At 33.0% G+C, this 15,877-nt stretch overlaps 1 protein-coding gene across 19 annotated transcripts in view; it reads right to left on the reverse strand.

Moving 5' to 3' along the window:
- Positions 1 to 15,877, reverse strand: part of LOC115879249 (protein tramtrack, beta isoform-like) — a 200,474-nt gene that overhangs the window by 160,056 nt on the left and 24,541 nt on the right. Inside the window, exon 4 of one of the 19 annotated variants that reach the window (XM_030895989.1) lies at positions 13 to 88. The exons of 17 other annotated variants lie outside the window; for them this stretch is intronic. In XM_030895989.1, the coding sequence (XP_030751849.1) occupies positions 13 to 88 (76 nt within the window). Of the gene's footprint in view, positions 1 to 12; positions 89 to 3,459; positions 3,954 to 15,877 lie in introns of those variants that run through there. One more of the 19 variants, XM_030895961.1, reaches the window with a different exon arrangement.

A 15,877-nucleotide genomic window follows, 5' to 3' on the forward strand; every position in this document is an offset into this window, starting at 1 on the left:
ATATTAGCTTACATTTTTTGTTTTGTGTTACCACTGTACATTCCGTAAGTATAACCTCCGTAATACGTAGAATTTCTTAGTCCACCACCTAAAATAATACACTGGTTAAAAATGACACATCACCTTAGAACAATTACCTTATTTTCATTATGCTAGATAGCATATAGGTAGTACAGTCGCCTATGAAAAAATCCATGAAAAACTATTTTTTATCGCAAGTCCACGTAAAAAACAACCATCAATTTGTGAATAATCATGTTGAATAATTATAAAAACATATACAACAAAAGACACAATTTTATGGGCATGTTCACAATGATGAATAATAGTAACTCAAAAATATAATCAGATAACTCTAGATTGAGGCATTATGCTTTAGCAATAATCATTGTAAATGTATAAATCGGATATTATAATATAGAAAAACAAATCTTTCTGTAAAAAAACGAAGGTACCCAAGATACACAATTACAACACAAGATACAGAATTTTTCCGATTTAGCGGGAAAAAATTCGTTTTTTTTTTGCGGTTTAAATTTTTGAACAATAAATATGTAAAACTGACACAAAAATTATTATATAAATTTTAAACAACGAATTTTACACCAATAGTCACGTAATTTTGATATATCCTTAAAGTACCTAGGCCTAGAATCATCTAGAATCTTCGAAGTCTCGTTAAATATGTCTCATCTAGAGTTGCCTGACGTCTGGTATTTCCGGAAAAATCCCGAATTTAGGTATGTTGTCAGGGATACCGGATGATTATTATTAGTAGTGGGAACTATCGACTAAATACTATCGAAACATTTGATATTGCAATTGCAATTCATTCGAATAATTCGATAGCTAGTAAAAAAACATTCGTCGAAAACTATTCGAATAAAAATTATCGAATAGATGCGTCATTTGCCTTGAAATATTGTATTCTAGTAATTCGGCAGCAAAAACCATTCATTTATTCGTCAGGTCGATCGATTATAATAAAATATAGCCTGGATTTTAGTTGTCGCCCGGCGATGTAGGTTTCCTTCCCAGAAACCCGACAGCGGTCGGTGGCAATGATATGAAAAAAGCCGCCATCTTTGATTTTTTCCGGAGTCAGATAAAGATAAGGACACATTTTTTTATTGAGTTTCCCATTGCTAGTATTTACTAGCGATGGGAACTATCGAATGGTTACTGAATGAATGATCCCAACTATCGAATGGTTTTATTCGAATAAAATCATTCATTCATTTGTATAGGTACTAAAGCATATGTGACAACCTCGCCGTGCGACTAAATGGTTATCGTTGAGCCACGACTATCGAATGCTTTTGATAAATTAAATATTTAGTATTCGTTTGTTTTTTTTTGTGCGTAATATAATAATTACCGCTGGCGTACGCTGATTGCGCCGCAGCGTTAGAAATCAAAATGATTTTGACCGTTGGAGTATAATGCATTCGCCTTTGTCCGGCGATTTCCAACATGGCCTTTTAAATTAAATTTCGTCATGTCTTTTGTTTCTGTCTAACTCATCGCTGGTAGCGATGTATATATACATGATGAATCTTAAATAAGTGCAAATATTTTTAATGGAAGTATATTTCGACCCCAGAAACACGATCGAGGTATTTATCGCGAAAAAAAATTTGAAAATTTGCAATTTTTTTTTAGTTTTTAGTTAAAAAAACATAATTTGTTGACAATATGGCAACATAGGTAGATTAAATTTACAAGAAAGAAATCCAGAAAAGATCCAGTGGTTCTCAAAATTTTAGCAAAAAATATTTTTTTGGAAATTTTCAAAGTAAAATAACTCGATTATTTTGGATTTATTTGAAAACGGTAACAGTAAAGTTTTTTTTTTTAAAATTCACTTCTAATATTTTTAACAGTTAACTATGATGGATAAGTTTAAAAAAATGACTATGATGGATAAGTAAACTATGATGGATAAGTTTAAAAACTATGATGGATAAGTTTAAAAATAAATCCGTCATACGGCGTCTCTTGTTGTTTTTAACCAGTTTTATTGGTTTATTTCTAAAATGACAGATCATATTCCAATTTTATTGGTTTGACGGAACGATGAACGAAAAACGGACGCCGCGCCGATGCGTATGAACCCGCCTTTAGATTTTTGAGGCTTGTCAAGTCTTGCCAAATTATAGGTTAAAATTTTGTGTCAACTTATGACAAATACCCTGCGTTTTAAAAGATGATGCATTTTGATTCGTGTTTTACGTGTTTTTTTTGTGTCTGTTAAAGTCAAGTGGAGGAAAAATCGAGGGAACTGGTAGACCCAGAGCAGAGTTTATAGTTAATACACGGTGCCCAGGCAGAAAGTCTTTTTGCTACTACCACCCAAAGATAGACCACTACCACCTTAACTTTGCTACTGCCACCCAAAAATAAACTACTACCACCTTAATCGGGATCTATACATAAATTGTCAGTACTTAAGCTTTATAAAAATATTATCACATTTATATAGTAATAATTTGTACATTTTGTTTTTGACTGTTATGTGGTGTCAAAGATTATTAAAATAATAAATGTTATACATAATTTTATTACTAGTTTTACTTTAAGTAAGTAAATAAATCAATGTTTCTAGCCATTTAATCAGTCAAGTATGAAATAATACATTTTCGTAGATTTAAATAAAATGACAGGGGTAGTAGTTTATTTTTGGGTGGTAGTAGCAAAATTAAGGTGCTAGTAATTTATTTAATAATGTTACCATCAATAAAGTTTGTATACCATCTCGTCACAGATAAGTGCATCTCGTCACTGATACAAGTACCAGTGCACCTCGTATAGGGTACAAGGATCGTACTAAACATATACTAAAAACCTGGAGTAGCTGTAAAATAACATCACACGATAGGTAAATAATATGGAGTACTGCAGAAAAATAATGTCAAAAGGTACTGGTTTAAAAAAAATTAGATTAAAGTCAATTAATCAACCATTAAGGTATAAAATTCGGTGTTATGATTAATAAGATAGTTTGTATTATTTATGTTATTTTATTATTCCTGTGGAATATTACAAATTTGTATTTGTACATAAGTCATATTGATAAATATAATAATAAATGCGGGAAGTTTCTTAAAGCTTGAAAGTAAGAAATAGCTTTTTATATTTTTTTGGTATGTGGTGTTTTGTTCTTCTTTGTTTTGTATTAACACATGCTACTTTTTTTTAAATAAAATAACTCGATTAGATTTTTTTTCAGTTTTATACAGTTTTTTTTTCAAAATATTTTGAAGTAATCACGTGTCACTCAAATTTTAAATACATATATTAATTTCTTGCCATGCGTTCCAATTATACCAACTTATTTCTTTGTAAAATAAAATAAACTACTTTGAAATTAAAATGACAGACATGTCTATCACTGGCAAGGATCTTGTCGTTGGACAGGCTATAGCACGTGTGTCGCGGCCTTGAATTTTTACTCCCAGCGCGCGTTAAGAAATTTCACTTCAATAAATAATCTACATCACACTCTACTTCCAACGCTTCGGGTTGTAACACTTGCAGAGAATCGACTTGTATGTCAGTGACATTTGACGAAACATTGGCAATTGGAGAGGCTACTGGTCTTTGAGCGACAATATTTTCTGCATCTTGCCTCGCCCTCTTCCGCTCTCTATATTCACGACACCGTTGTGCACACGATTTCCTAGGCCTTACAGGTTTAAGAATATTATACAAAATATTGCCATCGCTTCTGCTGGTACTCGGATGTGCAGTGTCTGTGACCTGTAATCCAGAGGAACTCATCGATGGTATGTCATTGTCTCCTATATTCGCGGCATTTCTCAAAGCTTTTTTTCGAGCACGGTATTCTCGATTGCGTTGAGCTGCTGTTTTGGCTGGCGATTTTTGTTTCAATAATTTTTTACGAGCTCTGTATTCTCGTACGCGCTCGGCTGTTGTTTTTGGCCTCTTCGTGTCTATAAATAATAATAATAATACGAAATTAAAAAACACAGTATTGTGTAATTGTCAATTAACAACATTGTTTAGATCTATTATTGAATACTACTTACAAATAATTAAATTACTGATGTAAAAGTCAGGTTCAGTGACGTAGTTTTCTCCCAATGCCTCAGAAATTCGTAGATTACTGTAATAATTATATATCAATACATTATATATATTTTATTACTTGACGTCATTTGTAAAAGTACGTATACATTTCAACATTTACAATAAACAGTACAAAATTCATTCGGAAGTATAAGAAGATATGTTCAAAGAGCTATAAATAAAATTGAACGAAAAATAAATTTGTGCATTATGGTGGATGGTACCCCTTTGGAACATGTAGAGCATCAGAAACTAGTTTGTAGAATTTTTTTGTTGGTTTATTTATAATAATTACGATTAATATTATGCATATTATCTATTAGATCGTATACTGAGATTTCAAAATCACAATAAAAAAAAGTTAAAAATAGTCTTTAAATTGTTGACCTGGATATTATTTAATTATTGAATCTTTCAATTGGCTTCATTTTCCTTATTCAATGTTAATTAGCGCTGATCAATATTGTTACGATGAATATAATCAGATTAAATAAATTAAAAAACCAGAGTCGGACTTGAAATTACTTTAAATAATAATTAAATAGTTTTGTTATTGTTAAGATATCCAAAACAAAACCTTGTACCAAAACAAAACGTTGTACCTAGTGTGGCATATCATTGTACTCAGAAGACTGAGTTCTTTTAAAACCCGAAATAAAAAATGCAGGTCCGTATTTAAAAAAATAAGTTGCCCTCTGTCTGTCTCTCACAAATTATCAGCTAATTTGAAAATATAAAAATACTATCAGATAGCCCTAATAAAGTGGATATGAGAATGTGCAATTGGTTTTTTTGATTTTCTAAAAAGTAACGACAGGAAAAAATAAAATTGATTTTCAAAAAAACGTGTTTTTTTTTTCAAAAAACTCAGTAATCCTTGAAATTTTTAAAACTTTTTTGAAAGCATCTTGGTAAACATTCCAAGGAGCAACTTTGCCCTAATTTAACCATCTTCGTAACTATTACGGTTTCCGAGATACCAATGCTCGTATCTGAAATTTGTTGCACCCTATACAATACAAATAAATATATGTATTACATAGAATAGTATAGAAGAAGAAAAAGAAGAATCTTCTTCGATATATTGATAGTTGAAGATGATTTTTGAACCTTTTCTGCAATATTTAGTAACTTTTGGTTTTTGGGTTAAGTTCTATCTTTTAATTAAAACAAATTAATTACTTTGACGTTTCGCCAATTTATTTAATAAATTGGCGAAAAATAATTGGCGAATAATTAATTTTAATATCTTCAGAAATATTTATTTGCATTATTTCAATTGTATGTGTGTAATTAAACCCTTAGGTTAAAAAATAAACACAAATAACTAGTACCTACATAAACTAAGTACGCATCTACATCGTATTTTAAAAATTTGCGACTAGTCGATTAGTTTATAAGTGTGTTTGTTTTTTTAAACTAAGGATTTAAAAACTTTTACAATTGAAAATATGCAAATATTTCTTAAGATGCCAAAAATAAATTGGCGAAACGTGAAAGTAATTAATTTGTTTTAATTAGAAGATAGAACCTAAAAACCCAAAAACCAATAGTTACTATATTATTATTGATAGTATAATACACAAGTTTTTTAGGTACTATTTATATTTGGTTTGGGATATTTGTTTATTATTGGCATATACTTGCCATGTTGTGCGAGTGATTTACTTGTACAAAATTTCGGATCGCCCCATGGGAGTAGCTAGGTTTTGACATAGGGTAGGGTAAAAAACTTGTCAAAAATCAATACCAAAATCTTACCTTGTATACCAATGACTAAAGAATTCAAGGACAAATAACACCCGAGAGCAAATTGTTACCATGGCACCAAACAGTGCCGTGGCAATATTTTTTTCTAAACTTAGCTAGTTGAAGGGATATTTATATTTTTGATAAATGTTTTGACTACGCCTATGGTGTAGGCGGTGGCATCATACTAATTAATTACGAAAAAAACATATTAAAATGTTAACAAAAGGTACAAAACTAGTATCGTCGTATAGCACACATTAAGTACATATAATATTAGAAAAATAATTATCGAATTCAATAAGAAAACTTAAGAAAACGCTAAAAAGGTGGAGCGGACTGTTTATTTACCTATGAAACGTAACTCCTGGCTCTTTCTTGCTCATTGCTGCTTTTACATTTGAAATTTTAACAACTAATCAGCATTGTAATAAACTTTATACAAAGTTCACTACACACGAACTATTAAAAATTGCTAAAATTATCGCTGGTGACCAACTGATGACTCATTGTTTGCCACCAAAAGAAAAGGCGTCTAAGGTGACAAATTCTGCTGCAGCCCGTATAGGGGCGTTAGATGTCCTTATATTCTTTAGTCATTGTTGTATACTTTACTATCGACCTTTCCTCGATAATAGTGCCCATAACAGCTATTCAAGGTCATACTGTCAGAGCTGTAATACCCTCTTAGACTAAGGTAATACCTACTAGCACAGGATATAATATGTAGCTACATACAGGGTGGCCCATTTGTGCGAGGAAGTCTAGTACCACCGTTGTTATCCAAGATATGAGAAAAAGTTCTACACAGATGTTACCTGGTTTATAATGATGCTTATCGTAAAAATATTTTGTTGTGTACAAAGTGTCACAAAAAAAGCGAAGTTTAATTTTTTTTTTTAAATTGCACTCCCCATTTTGTAGATAATTGGATTCAGCAAATAGTGCACTATTTTTATTTGAAGCACTTTGCCATTCTATTTCTTATTTACTAAAATTTTGGTCAAAAACACTACTTATATCCTAATAGAAAATTTACCATTATCCTATAAGGGGTGTTTTTGTGGCTTCACCAAAATATGTTTATTTAAAATGTTATATTTCTATTTTTTTAGATGCAACACCCAGTACATTAATTTTCGTTTAGATGCAGAATAAAAAATAAACATTTTTTGTATTTAAAATGTTCCTAAATTTTAGAGGTTTTGCAGATATTTGCTGTTATATTACATATGGGATTTTCAACGGCAAAATTGACTAGACAAAGATCATATTATGAGGTGGCTTTCATAAAAATTTACTGTTGAAAAAGCCATATGTAATATAATACCGCGATCGTCGGCGCGAAACAGTTGAAAATTTAGGAACACTTGGCAAATTAAATATAAAAAATGTTCACTTTTTAATTCTGCAGCAAAAAGAAAAATAAGTGTTGACTGTATATTAAATCTGAGATTCTAAATACTGCGATATTAGCGACGCCATAAAAATTACCCTGTAGAAGATAATGTAAATTTTTCTTCGCGGATTTACTCTGTTATCCTTGGTGTTTGGAAAAAGAAGCAAGCCGCACAAAGCCGACAAGTTTTATTTTTCTCAATTGGGATGTTTTTAACTTATTTGAATTTAAAAATTACTTAGACTACCTTAATTAACTAAAAATTACTTATTTACTACCAGTTAGAATGTTTCAATAGTCAGCAATTTTTGTTTAAACTATACAGTAATGAAGGATGAAAATGCAAAAATTCTTAATTTAAAAGTTTTTACTTCGCTTCTGTGGGGATAATTTTATTAGAATAATCAAAATACGTACCTTATTAGGCAATCCTATTACGTCATCGTAGTTCAAACAACGTTTCATATTGTGACACATTTCAAAATGGTCAAGTATCGAATGGCTTTTAGAGTCCGATATACGAAAGATGATCATTGCATCATACTGAATATTCTAATGAACTAAGAAATTTACATTTGGGAGTAATACCGTATAATAGAAAAAAAGACGTCCAGTTAGCTTAGAAATGAACATCGATGGCATTCCCCATATAATTTTACATACTAGAAAATGACAGCGACCTTCATTTCATAGCCATCGCTGACTCCGTTTTTTTTTATCATATGGTATGTTCACCCAGTAATGAATGTTGTCTATTTTTGTTGGAACCATGGATTATATCGAAAATATCTATCTTTGCTGGATCCAGATATTGAATTATTCTTTATCCCAAGACAATACATTCGCAAGCTGTTTCAATTTAACACTAGTTCCGCCATGTCTTTTCTGAATAAAAATATTCTGTCGCAATCGTCATCTTTCGTGTATTAAGGCCATCAATACTATAAATGAATTAAAGAACAAACATTTTCCTTTACAAAAGCAAGCGAGGTATTGGCAGATGAGATTTTATAAGACCCTCGATTCTTGCTGGAAGATTTTAATAAACCTAGAATAGCCGCCCATATACGCAAGGGATTTTTAAAAGATTTGATCCGTCGCTGTCTATACCTTTCATTAATATCTGTAGATTAGTGGCACGGCATATAAATCACACGGCAGGCTAACTCGCTTTGGAGGGAACGCTACGCGCATATCCTCGCGCACGCCGCCATTTGGGTTTCCATCAACAGAAAGTAACCAGTGTCGTAGTTTTTTCAGCGACAACACACAGTTACGGCATATTCGAGTCAGTAGCGTGCGGCTTAATTTATTTTGATTTTTTTCTTGAGTGATATATTTTGTTTTTGTTGTTTTATTTTTGTTTATTATGTGATATATTTGGTTTTTCTAGTTTTATTTTCGTTTCTTATGTAATATAGTTGCCAACAGGTGCCCGGTGGCGTAGAGGTACAGGCTCTCGTCTACCAATCTCAAGGTAGTGGGTTCGAATCCCACACCCGGCATTTCATCAGCCGACAATTTTTATTAAAATAAAAATGGTTTGGGTACCTAGGTCGACTCAGCCTTAAATGAGCACTTGGGATTCACAATCCTGAGGTAATAGGCGGTTGAAGCGTAGTGCTAGCCACATTACCTTCCTTTGTATACCGAACGGCTCTAGTATGGCAAGCTGTACCTTGCTATTCCCAAGGCGTCAAACGCTATATACGGGAGCTATTATTATTATTATGTAATATAATTTGTTTTAGTAGTTTTATTTTTGTTGTTCAATAAAAGTCTTTCTGTTTCCTAGAGATCCTATTAGGTATGTATATGTGATTAATTATTTTAACATATTTTAGTTGTGAAAAAAAACAGTAGTATACATATTAGGTCATTCAGCTAAATAGGAAGATCTAATTAAAAATCTTAACAAACTTTAATTTTAGTAAGATTTAATGTTAAATATTTAGTAAAATAAAATTTAATGTTGTATCTAGAATCTAGACATTAAAAATTAAATTTAAAAATCATTATATTATTCATTTAAATATAATTATAAAAATAAATAAAATGAGTATATCGAAAATAAGTTAACAATACATTTTTAGGGCAAGAACATGGCCAATTGCAGCTAATGGAGAAGACTTGATTGAAGATATAAATAAGGCCCACAAGTACAGGTTGTGTTCTGTTCACTTTGAATTTAAAATGTTTACCAATTCACTTTGTAACCGTATAAAATACAATGCGGTACCTACTTTGTTTCCTGCCATGAAAAAATAGAAGTTTCTCAAAAAAAATTGTGGATTTATTAATTTGTGAAATTTGAATATTAATAAAATTTGCTACGCCCATTGATGGGCATAATTTGTACGTAGCCTCTTTATATTGTTCAATAAATATTTTATTGGTATTTTTTTAATTCTTGTTTGTAACTCCTGGCATGTTTCTGTTAGTTGCATGATTTTTAATTTTAATTGTCTATTCTCTACAGTGAAATATTTAATTGATTTTTTCATTTTTACTTTTCGAGAAGTATGCGCGGTTAACGATTCATTTGTTTGGACAAAAGTATTGTAAATAAAATTCAGTTTCAGTCAATTACAGTATTTTTTTAATACGACCCTGTCGTATTTTCTGAGAAATTTTTTGAACGTTTTAATCCGGCCCTGACTAGGAAACCATAATGGCGCCGACAAGGTCAAATTTTATAGAAATTTTAAACAATGGAATCTGAGTAGAGTTGGCGTGCCGATTGTTTTATGTGCCGTGTTAGTGAACTAGCACGGAGAAATATCGGATATGTGGTTGTCCGGACTAGGGGGTTGACACCTGTCCTTTTTTGAAAAGGACAGTCCTTTTTTTGGTTTAGTTGTCCTTTTGACTTTTTTTGACCTAAATAGTCAAGCAATATTCCTCTCGTCCAAATTTAATTAGACATGTTATTAAAACTTAAAGAAATGTTTATTTTTTCAAACGTTTAATACTACTTTATACTTTTTATACTTTCAAGTCACAAAAGTATTAACTTTTGCGACGTGATTATTCGTGAGGGCAAAATAAAAAAGTAATTTTAACGCCTAGGCATAAAAGTAAAGCACTTCTACGCCTAACCACAAAAGTACGAAAATATTAAACCGACATAAAGTGTCAAATTGAATGAGTGTAACCATAATTTCTCGATATAAATTACTTACAGGGTATTAATTTTAAAACTTTTTATATTATTTGTAACGTTTGAAATTTAAAAAATTATTTGTGAACGGTTGAAAAAAATTGGCGCCGGGAGGCACGTATAGCCGCCCATACTAAAATATGTTAATAAAAAGTTGGTAGGCAGTTCTTTTAGTTTCAAAGTAAAGGAATTTTTCCAATTTTGGTCCGCGGTTATTTCTCCTATCCGCCACCTGGGGTCGCGTCCGATGAGAGTTTGGATTTCTCCTCTCTCTTTTTTTATCTCAAAAACTGCGACTTGACTGATTTTGATGTTATTACAAATTTTGTTGCAAATATTATTCCTAATCTTAAATTGAAAACCGCGTTTCGCTAGGTACTGTAATTTTGGAGTTACGATTTTTAAAAATGTTTAACCCCCTCCCATACCCCTTTGCCAACCCCCCACCCCCACCAAAAACTAATGGCCAGATTCTCGGGTACCACAGTATTTCAGTGCCAAATCTGGTTAAACAGGACAGACAGACACCAAAAAAATATTTTGTATTTAGGTCATTTATGACCCAAATAACTCATTTTGAGTGAAATAAAAAAACTTTTTTTGCAGATCTTAATAGCCTACCATTCCTGTTGGTATGGTCGGCTAAAAATAGCATGTTCTATTCGGAGTAAAAATCAGTTTTTGTGCCTCTCCTGTAATGTTGTCAAACGTACAGCCTCGCCGCCACAAACAGTATCATTTTCACTCTTAATAAAACAATATATACTATTGTTTAGAATCGACAACATTATTATAAACTTCCGTTTAATCTCAAATAATGATAGTTTAGTTGGTTTAGGCTTTATTTTTAGAAGGAGCTTTTCAAAATTTTAAAGTAGCGATTTATAATCGGAGGTTCACAAATCAATAGCTTACCCCCCCCTCCCCCACTGTCCTTTTTCATAGTCCAATGTCCTTTTTACTTTGCAAAAAGATGGCAACCGTAGTGCGGACTGGGAGTTCTAACCTGATAAAAGATCAGATGCGCGTTTGTGAATACCAAAATCTCTGTACTCTGTACGGCCGGGTCGGCAGATACGGAATGTTATACCTGTATTATTGCGGGACCATCGCTTAAAAATCCTTTGCGTGTATGGGCGGCTATAGTAAATACAGGAAAAATTACTACTGCATTATACTCGAACTTTCCAACGAAATACAAAATAAAAGCATGTGTGACAAGATAACAAAAGATTCATTCAAAACTCCTCCGTTTAATGTTTAATTACGGAATGTTATACCTGTATTATTGCGGGACCATCGCTTAAAAATCCTTTGCGTGTATGGGCGGCTATAGTAAATACAGGAAAAATTACTACTGCATTATACTCAAACTTTCCAACGAAATACAAAATAAAAGCATGTGTGACAAGATAACAAAAGATTCATTCAAAACTCCTCCGTTTAATGTTTAATGGAAGAGTTATCAACGTTCATATTTTATCGATCTCGATCCCCTTGATGAAATAAACGCAATTTTAGAGCTCAAACGCACTGATAACCAGGTCGCAGCGACCAGCCAACGGCCAGGCCATTAAATCAAATAATAAAAAAATAAAAATCAAGCTGCGAAGAGTAATACCATTTATGCATTATCAAATGATACAACGCGCACTACCGTCCATGATCAAGCATGGCCGTTGGTTAGTCGCTCCGACCTGGTCGTCAGCATATACGTATTACTTTTTACAAATATACTCAGGGTTCCCTATTTAACCCAGTGTGTAATTTCTGTGCCGTAAGAAAAAGACAACATAACCCAGCTCCATATTAAAACTGCATAAGTCTATTTCACCCGGATATGGATTGAACTGCGATTGCGCCAAACTCCGATTGATTGTTGTTTTAGTTCTGTTTGGATTACTTTTTATTTGTGCGCGTAAAAAAGTGATTTTGTTTAGTTTATTGTTTCCATCTATTTTTTGATATTTTTCCAACTCCATGATAATGTGTTATAAATAATAAAAATATAAATAAAATTGAAGGTTAGAGGAAATGTCAGTCAACCACTTCCCTTTAAAAACATCGACCAATGAAAACTTCTTCGGGTAAGGCATGCTCAGTTAAATGAATATCCGGGTGAAATAGACTTATGCAGAATTCCATATTGTTCTTTCACTGTTTGGGCTTCACTTTTTGGAGATTAGGCTGAGTATATTTGTAAAAAGTAATACGTATATGGTCGTCGGTGGGTTTCAGCTCTTATTAATCTACCCTTAATCCATGTCTAATACCCAATGTCATTAAATAGCAGATTCATCGTCCAAAAATATGAAAAAAAAAGATCCTATAAAAATAGGGTGCGAAAATGCAAAACTTTAAAAAAATACTACACAAATTTAGCCTTTTATTTTTTAATTACCTGAAAATATCATTATTTTTTCTTGGAGTTTTCTGTAGATAGAACATCAGCAGGGGCGGATACACAAATTTATTTTAGGGGGGGGGGGGCAAAATAAAAATAATGTAGAATATGCTTTTTAGGGCGCCATTTTTAACCCAAAAGCCTAATATTTAACACAATTTACATATTTTAGGGGGGGGGGGTCCCATGGCCCCCCCTCTGTATCCGCCACTGAACATCAGTGTTATAAATTTAAATAAAACTTAATAATAAATAAGATTAAATAAATATATATTTTTTATTTAAATTTTACTAATTGAGATTAATAAATTGCGTGTATCTCTGCAAAATGAAACACTAATTCAAGCGCTCTTTCTAAATAACCTCTGATAACGTTTAAAAATTGCTTAAATGGGCATGTGCGGGTATTTGACTGCTGCTAATCCCAGCACTGCTGGGATTAGTTTTAATTAAATAAATATGGCCCAAAATATGGATTCCACGTCTAATCCAAAAGAACCTATAAAGAGTCTCAAGTTTACAGCAGATGACGACTTAGCCCTTCTAAGAGAATTTGTTGCTTGTTGCCCTAAACCCACTGGCAGACGTTGAACAATAAAACACTGGAAATAATACCCTTTAGTTTTAAAATAGCTAGTAAAAAAACAATTTCAAAGTTTTAAATTCAAAGTTAGGTTAAGTTTAAATAGCGGACGCGACGCGATCAGAATTCTTTCCGATCCGATAACTATAAATGAAGAGAGTTAATACCACCTCACGTAAAGGAAATAACACCTGGCCTTATTAACGTCCATGCACGCTATTCGGTTTAGCGATATCTCTCTATTACGCTGTTTATTGTTATTTTACGCGAATTTATTTTTGCGCACAGGAAATTTGACTCGTTTGCACATCGTCATAAAAAACTATTTTCGTACCACGAATTAGGGACAAGATTTTTATCTGTATACTTATAGGATACCTAATCTGTGATGATACTAACTTAGCGAAACGCGCGTCCGACGCGTAAAAGTGTTTTGGTATATTGTGAATTACTGTTTTATTTTGTTGTTGTAAAACCAAAGGTTCCAACCCCCAACTGTAATTTGCGTTTACCTCATTAGGAAGAGCAAAATAGACAAAATATCAAGAGTCAACTTTTAATCGGCCTATACAATTTTGCTAACAAGAAAAATAGTCACGTTTTTTTTTTGGAAAATTATTCCAGTGATAGCCCATGTGTAGGTGCCTGGTGAATCTGTTGACACTTTTTAGCATTAAGTTAATGAGATACTTAAAGTAACTTTCGCCCTTAAAATATCTTTCGAATCCCTAAAGGCGTTTCGAAGGAAATAATAATACATAAATCGAAGCAAAACCGGACCTAAGTTGATATGGGAAATAAATAATATTTTTACGTGAGGTATCCTCCCCTCCTACGAGAGATAGCACATATTTTAAATACCCTGTAAACAGTGCTTAAACAGCTACATACAATATTTTTTTATTCAGCTAATTTTCAAATAAAAAAACACTTCTATAATAGTATAAAACAATCAATACACAGTTGCCCAGATGTTCCCCAGGATGAAAAGTGCAAATATTTTCAGGGCTAGTAGATCTCAGTAAAAGAAACATACAGAGCGGCCCATCGAAAACGTTCCGCGAGGCATAATGGCCAGGGTAATTTCTTTTTCAGAAAATTCAAAAACACGTCAATTTTGTTTGTGAGGGGGACAACTTTTGCCCCAAAAAGGATTACAAAATATTCAACCCTCTAAGCGGGGGTGTCATTCTACCGCAAGGAAAAGAGCTCTCTATTCTCTATACTTTCCCGCTTCGTTTTTGAAAATCGGTCGAGTCTTTGAGAAAATATGAAGGATTGAAATTTGAAAAGTTTATTTAAACATTTATCGGAGTAAATGATAAGGATAAATTCCTTCGCCCGATTTGCAGTTTTTTCTGATTATATCTAGATGTTTACGCATTTTTTCCCTCGCCAGAAGGTTGAATGATCGGGTGCGGTAGTTGTTAGATAGCTGTTCTGTGACTTGTGCGTTGAAGCGGTTGAAGTTCTCAATATCGTTAAACTTTTTAATAATTATGGTGTACTCACTTGCAGAAAGAGTGGAAATAATCGAACTTTATTTTAAAAATAATGAATGTGGCAATCGGGTTGCGCAGATATTCAATTCGCCATCCTGACAAACACCTTTATGGCAAAATTGTTCGCGACTTAGTAGCAAAATTTCGCGAAACTGGTTTCGTTATGAATAAAAAGAGGCAGAGGGAAATCCTTTAGTAAATGAAGCTATGGAGGTATTCGTATTGGGCCAAGTTGCCATGGACAATACGCTGAGTACGAGAAAATTAGCCCACGAGACCGGCATGAATCGTACGTGTCCAAAGGATATTAAAAAAACACAAGTTCCACCCGTACAAAATTCAGTTGGTACAAGAACTCAACGGAGACGATTTTGATCGTCGTTTGCAATTTTCTGAAACTATGAGTGAACGAGTGGCGAATGATAATAATTTTCTATTTAATGTGTTTTTCGGATGAGTGTACTGTCTTTTTGAACGGTGTAGTTAATCGGCACAACTGTCGGCACTGGGCTCAGGACAACAAATAGCTGTGAACGGGGGTTTTTTCGAACTCCAAAAAACTCTTGGAAATGAAACGTAAGGCTGGTATTTTTGGAAATTCTATTGTAGGTCCTTTTTTTCTTCCTGGAAATCTAACAGGTGATATGTACTTGGATTTACTGGAAAATCCCATCGACCCAGCCCTAACTGACATCATAGAAAACAATCCTGGATACCTTGAAGCGGAACTAATATTTCAACAAGACGGTGCGCCTCCACATTACTCTCAAAATGTGCGTAATTATTTCAACAATAACTTTCCCGGTCGGTGGATAGGACGAAGGGGTGCAATTGAGTGGCCTCCCCGGTCACCCGACTTGACTCCTTTTAGACTTTTTTCTATGGGGCACATAAAAAGTAAAGTGTATAGCACTCCATTCGCCTCATTAGAAGACCTGCGAAGACGAATTATTGATGTTTGTCGCGAAGTGACACCGCAAGTTCTTCAGAA

The sequence above is a fragment of the Sitophilus oryzae genome, unplaced genomic scaffold (assembly GCF_002938485.1).
Source record: "Sitophilus oryzae breed Bouriz unplaced genomic scaffold, Soryzae_2.0 scaffold_1067_pilon_pilon, whole genome shotgun sequence".
Lineage (NCBI taxonomy): Eukaryota > Metazoa > Arthropoda > Insecta > Coleoptera > Curculionidae > Sitophilus > Sitophilus oryzae.